General features: G+C 40.0%; 1 protein-coding gene across 1 annotated transcript in view; it reads left to right on the top strand.

The window, feature by feature from the left end:
- The window catches only part of LOC115016663 (stromelysin-3-like), a 34,110-nt gene extending 27,486 nt beyond the window's left edge, over positions 1-6,624 (top strand). Inside the window, exons 4-8 of the mRNA XM_029444599.1 lie at positions 4,133-4,266; positions 4,422-4,636; positions 4,763-4,967; positions 6,121-6,381; positions 6,497-6,624. Of these exons, the coding sequence (XP_029300459.1) occupies positions 4,133-4,266; positions 4,422-4,636; positions 4,763-4,967; positions 6,121-6,381; positions 6,497-6,624 (943 nt within the window). The remainder of the gene's footprint in view (positions 1-4,132; positions 4,267-4,421; positions 4,637-4,762; positions 4,968-6,120; positions 6,382-6,496) is intronic.
- The last annotated feature ends 410 nt before the right edge of the window (positions 6,625-7,034 follow it).

Below are 7,034 nucleotides of genomic sequence, written 5' to 3'. Positions count from 1 at the left end.
TGGTTATGAATCAGTCTCAATTCATAATACTAATGCCTCTATATGACCCACATAAGCAAACAAAGCATCGGTGAGAAGAGGCTGTTTCTGGAGGCCGGTCCACCCTGTCTTCACAGTTCTCATCCACATCACACTTGATGTCCTCTCTTCAAATACACCAAATAATCTTTTTGTACAAATGTGACATTTTGTACAATAGTATGTAAACATGTGCAACATGGAGTTTTAAGAGTTTGAGTGAGACAACAATTCATCAAATCTAAAAGATGTAGTAATTGAATACATTTGTTAATGAAAGGTTATCCACATTCTAGTCCACGTTGACTGCTTTTGTGCTCTGTGAAGAGTTTTGAAAAAGTAGACTTAGTATTGAGAGATATGTATAACCAATTGTAAGAACAGTAAATACCGACACAAAGTTGGCGGAAGTGTTTCCAGATGATCTTTTTAATCTAAACCCAAACATAAATCTTTTTGTCTCAGGAAAAACTAAACCAGATGTATCCCAGCCGAGCTCAAGGGAAGATTACAATCATGAATGAATGCAGAACAGGACTTGTTTGGCAGGGTTTTAAATGGTGTGCCTCCGGCTACATCTTTTTACCAGCTCAGATGAGTCATTTTGGCATTTGCTTTACGATACTTCCATGTCAAATCAACTCTTTTGTTTCGCTGTATGCTCCCACATTACAGTTTCTCTGTGAGGCACAGCACTGCTTGAAGCTAAATGCTAAGGTTGGCAGGCTAACATGTTCACAATGCAGAAGCTAACCTGCTTATGTCAAACAGGTATAAGGTTTAAATGGACCCACTGGTTGGAAGTCTTTGTTTAGCATGTTAGCATACTAACATTGACTAATTAGCACAAAATACCACACAGACAGGCAGTTTTAGTTTTAAGGTCAGGAAAATACCAAGTGGTCGCGGCGGTCATTGGGCCCCCAATAAAACACCAACTAGTTAGTTTCTAAATGATTTTAATGAGAAAAATAGAAGCCTGATAATAGGACGAGAATCTTGTCCTTGTATACAGAATGGCAAAACGCATCTTTCTGACATTCTTTCTTTTTACAAGGGAATCTTGAAATAAAGAATAAATCTGGGATTAGAAAAGGTTACAAGGCCCTCTGCTGTCTACCCTTCCTTTAGCAAAAAGGAAACAAGTCCCTTACCTGCCAAGAGCAATAATGCTGTGTACTTGTCACATTATGGTCTTTCGAGCAAACGCATATTGTGCATGTCAAATATTCACACATGTGACAGAGAATGTGACGGGCATATGGCAATGTTGTTTTAGAACAATCAAATTCCAGAACTGGCAGCTAATTATGGGGGTGTAATGCTGGCTTGTCTTGTGAAGTGCTTTGAGTGTCGCTAAGTCTAGAAAAGCATTTTATAATTGCAGTCCATTTACCATTTAAAAAATATTCAAAACAATATAAAAGAACACAATAAAAGTTGAGAAATCATCATTCATGTGGCCTATACATAAAACCTTTGAGGAAAACAAATGAGATGCTTAATTTGATACATTTCATAAAAGTCTGCTCCTGTTCATGGAAACTATCAAAGGAAAGTGTTTCTATCCTGGAGTAATGTGCAATTCAGCATTCAATCTCACAGGGTTTCAGCACGTCCTTAAAAAGTTTAAAGGCCATGTCGCACATATCCGTATGACAGAATCGTATGCCAGCGCATACGGAAATTTGTCAGCGTCCAAATACATCCAACTTTTCATCGGAAAAGTGAACTTATACAGATACGCATGTCTAACCTATTGATAGAGTATCACTTACTTATACAAAATGTATCATACGAATACCCAACAAATGCATAACGTATACAAAAATATGGCGTATATAAATATCGGCAACACGCTGGTGTACGTTGATGTAAGGTAAGGTACAAGTAGTATTCATTAAGAGCTCACTGTTATGCTGGGGTGTGTAGATATAAGGTAAGGTATAAGTAGTATTCATTAAGAGCTCACTGTGTTACGCTGGTGTACGTTGATATAAGGTAAGCTATAAGTAGTATTCATTAAGAGCTCACTGTGTTACGCTGGTGTACGTTGATATAAGGTAAGCTATAAGTAGTATTCATTAAGAGCTCACTGTGTTACGCTGGTGTACGTTGATATAAGGTAAGCTATAAGTAGTATTCATTAAGAGCTCACTGTGTTACGCTGGTGTACGTTGATATAAGGTAAGCTATAAGTAGTATTCGTTAAGAGCTCACTGTGTTACGCTGGTGTACGTTGATATAAGGTAAGCTATAAGTAGTATTCATTAAGAGCTCACTGTGTTACGCTGGTGTACGTTGATATAATGTAAGGTATAAGTAGTATTCGTTAAGAGCTCACTGTGTTACGCTGGTGTACGTTGATATAAGGTAAGGTATAAGTAGTATTCGTTAAGAGCTCACTGTGTTACGCTGGTGTGCGTTGATATAAGGTAAGGTATACGTAGAATTCGTTAAGAGCTCACTGTGTTACGCTGGTGTACGTTGATATAAGGTAAGGTATAAGTAGTATTCGTTAAGAGCTCACTGTGTTACGCTGGTGTACGATGATATAAGGTAAGGTATACGTAGAATTCGTTAAGAGCTCACTGTTACGCTGGTGTACGTTGATATAAGGTAAGGTATAAGTAGTATTCATTAAGAGCTCACTGTGTTACGCTGGTGTACGTTGATATAAGGTAAGGTATAAGTAGTATTCGTTAAGAGCTCACTGTGTTACGCTGGTGTACGTTGATATAAGGTAAGGTATAAGTAGTATTCATTAAGAGCTCACTGTGTTACGCTGGTGTACGTTGATATAAGGTAAGGTATAAGTAGTATTCGTTAAGAGCTCACTGTGTTACGCTGGTGTGCGTTGATATAAGGTAAGGTATACGTAGAATTCGTTAAGAGCTCACTGTGTTACGCTGGTGTACGGACAGACGTGCAATAGATGTCGTGTGTACAGGATAAACAACATAGTACAAATACAACATTTGACAGAAATTATGTTGTGTTGAAAAAAAAGAGAAAGTATGGATGAATCCAGACATGCGTATAATAATTTGTTATGTATACGTTATGTATACGTCAGCTACAACACTGCTGTGGAAAAGTTGGACGTATTTGGACACTGACAATGTTTGAGTTACTTTTCATATACGCCGGCATGTTTCTGCCGTACGGAACTGTGTGTGTGTGTGGCGTGTTCGGCGTATCGTCTGCGTCCTTCAAATGATCACAACTTACCCTTAATTTATATCAACCTATTCCCGATATTTCGTATGCGCCTGCATACGTTTCTGTCATACGGATATGTGTAACAGGGCCTTAAAATACAATAATCTGAATTTTACGCTCTAAATTGTCTTAAATACAATTTAGACCTGTCTAAAAGTGTATTAGATTATGAAGTTATCATTACTTTGATAAAAGTTATCATTTACTTTTTTGAAAGATTTGTATTGATCATGCTGTAACAAAACTATAACCCAAAACCAAAATGGAGCCAATTACCACTGATGCAAACTATGGTGCCTGCCTGTATTTATCTGAGCACACCAGCTAGTGTGTCGAAATGTGATGTGTGCTAACATGGCTCCTTCTATAAGTAATAAGTTCAAATAGTTTCTGTTAGCGTTACTTTCTTCTGACATGGGTAAGTTAAAGTAGATCTGGCTTGAGGCCAGTGCATTGAGTGCTTGGTATGCCAGTTGCTGCACCTTGTGCAAGATAACGCTCAAACTAGGAACTTTGGGTATAAATGCATTAGAGTCGCATGGGAAGTAAAAAAAACAGAAAGCCAAACATCTGCCATCACCCTATTGTTCTGTATTCATATCGATAGCATCACCAAGTCTGGCCCCAGCGTGACCCACTCTATACTCACAACGTTAATTCTGCTAAACATCAGTTATACCAAAGAAATGAAGACATAGGTGAGCTGTTTTAACCATGTTCCCTAATGGTCTTAAAAAGGGTTTATATTTAACATTCTGCAGTTTTATAAAGACGAAGGTTGGGATGGCAGCAGTTTGAACATGCATGAGAAGGGCATTCAGAAATGGTACACAGGCAGTCTAAATGATGCAGTTCAAAATGAGTGTGTAGAATAAAAGAAGTGCTTGTGTAGGTACTGGCATGGGGACAGCTTACCGTTCGATGGTCCTGGAGGAATCCTCGCCCATGCCTTTTTCCCGAGGACACATAGAGAGGGTGAAGTCCACTTTGACTATGATGAGCATTGGACAGTGGGCAACAACGTGGGTGAGTACATTTGAAATACTTTGAGGTAAACTGTGATCTTTTATGTTGAACAACCTGATTCCTTTAAAACAGCACCTCATTTGTGTTCCTCATTTGATAAGAGTAAATACTAACTTTAGTGTCACTGTCACTTTATTCTTCGCTGTCTTGTTTAGGCACAGATCTCCTACAAGTGGCAGCTCATGAATTTGGCCATGTGCTTGGCCTGCAGCACTCCATGGAGCCTGATGCTGTGATGTGTCCTTTCTATAGCGACTCCTATCCTCTGCAGCTCAGTGAGGATGACAAGAGGGGCATCCAGTATCTGTATGGCCCCCCTCGGCACCAACAGCCCGAGATGACGGAGACCAATGAGATTGACATTGGAATGGTGAGACGATAACACTGGGAATGGACCTCACATGCACTGTCTCTCAAGGTTTCACCAGTCTTGTATTGAATCAACATATTAGTCCGCAGAAAAAATATCCCTGCTGTGTATGTTGTTGTACCTCAGCTGGATGCCTGCAGAACAAACTTTGATGCCGTGTCCATGATAAGGGGAGAGCTGTTCTTCTTTAAGTCTCGATATGTGTGGCGTATCCGTGATGGGCAGCTACAAGCTGGCTATCCAGCCTTGGCTTCACGCCACTGGAGAGGCATTCCTGACCGCATCGATGCGGCGTATGAAGACAAGTCTGGCAACATCTGGTTCTTCCAAGGTTTGTCATAATACAGAAGGTGTGTGTGTGTGTGTGTGTGTGTGTGTGTGTGTGTGTGTGTGTGTGTGTGTCAGAACTACAACTAACAGTTGAAATCAGAGTTTAAATGGCACTTCAAATTGCAGTGCTGAAAGAAGTAGATCTTTGAGTTTAAAATTGAAAGGAAGCCAACCAAGTTAAACTGATTTACTAATTATATAACAAACATGACAAATGTAAGGGCCAAATGCTACGTCACGGGTTGGCTATGTTCGACAGATGTACGATAGAGACAGTGAAGGATGGAGGAGCCACAGGACACAAGAGATGACACTATTGTATTACTGCTAGCCTAAACAATCCATTTTCATTGACTGACTGTTCAAAGACAGTGTCACAGACAGAAAGCACTACTTTATTCTGATGTCCATGTTATAGCATTTTTGACATGTAACTTGCCTGTAGTTTCCTTGTCGGCTTTATTTATTATTAGCAAGCTGGCTACCTGGTTTCTGCTCAATAAGTATACCAAAACCACAGTCTCTAAATAAACTCATGTCAGCAATAATCCCTAGAGACGTTATTGGCCTAATGTTAACCGTGTTCTCCTCTCCGGTGGGCTAAGCCCATTATGTATTCAGTGCAGTTAGGTGATTTGGGCACGACAAGTGAAGCCGAAGTATAATTTACTTATTAGTTTCATAAGTGCTGAAAGGAGTTGCATTGTTAGTTAAAGAATAGATGAAACATTTAGCTGGAAGTCCTGCAAAAATAATAAGTGTCATTTCAAGTGTTTAAACTGAAATATATCAGCTGAAATATCAACTAGGAAGAGCAGTTGGAGTACAATGAGTATATATCAGAGGTGAGACAGAGCTCAACACCTGAACCAGAGAGGACAACCTGTCTGCTATCTGTTAATTATATAAATCTGTCAACATAATTCACTTAGTGGCAACTCTCACTGTGCAAAAACAGTGGGCTCAATAACAAGAAGTGTACATTATTAATGTGAATAATCTTATTACACAGGTATTGCTATAGAACGCTGTGGTCAGCTGTAAATGTTTTACCCTGAATAAGAAATAAAGAATCTTGACAGTAGTCTGATATATAAGGTTCAGGTGAATGAAGTCCAAATGAGTGTTTTGTTGTGCATCTCTTTCACCGACAGGTGACAGCTACTGGGTGTTTGATGCTGAGAGGAAGATTACAGGACCAGACTCAGTGCGGCAGCTGGGCCTTCCAGTTACAGATATCCAAGCAGCTTTGAAGTGGAAAGAGGACCGGGTGGAGAAAGTCTACTTCTTCAAGTCCACTTCTTACTGGCTCTTCAATCCTCAGGAGAATCGAGTTGATGATGTCCATCCTGGCAGCATGCACAAGTGGGGAGGAGTGCCCGCACATATTGATGCAGCCTTTCGGGACAGTTATGGTGAGGACTGGGATACGGAAAAGGCTGTTTTAACTTTTACCATTAGTTTTAATTGCGTCTGGCCTTGTGACTAAAAGTCCACAGATGACTGTTGCCTTCTCTCGCCCTCTGACAGGTTACGCCAATTTCCTGAGTGGGCTGCACTATTGGAAGTTGGACCCTATGGCGTTGAAGGTGCTAGAAGGCTACCCACGCAGCATCGGCAGGGATTTCTTTGGCTGTTCGGCCTCTCTGTCTAAATAAGTTCATACAGATACATCTGCTAAACTTGTGAAGAACAGTGTGTGTGTGGGGGGGGGGGGTTCTGCTCAAATCCAGATACAGAACATTCTGGCTATTTTGGACACCTATACATTAGGCTAATGTATTTCATTAAGATGACTCAAAACTCATATAAACACATCCAAAGTCACTGCACTGCAACCACATTAGTTCTTTTAAACAATGAATTTGCATTTTAAAATACATGAATACATCTACTGTGAGTAAGTTAGCAGTAACAGTCAGTCAGTATCTGTTTACCTTTGCAGGGCCAGGAATGATTTTGTCAATTTGAGATGACACATCTGGAGAAAGCTGGTTGGAGTTGTGGATGGTGGGGAAATTATGTCCCCAAGCTTAAGTCCCAAAACTCGCCTTGAATTGCTTGAATT

The sequence above is a fragment of the Cottoperca gobio genome, chromosome 12, assembly GCF_900634415.1.
Source record: "Cottoperca gobio chromosome 12, fCotGob3.1, whole genome shotgun sequence".
NCBI classification, from domain to species: domain Eukaryota; kingdom Metazoa; phylum Chordata; class Actinopteri; order Perciformes; family Bovichtidae; genus Cottoperca; species Cottoperca gobio.
Note: the sequence above shows the minus strand (reverse complement) of the source record. Positions and strands in the feature narration are given on the sequence as shown.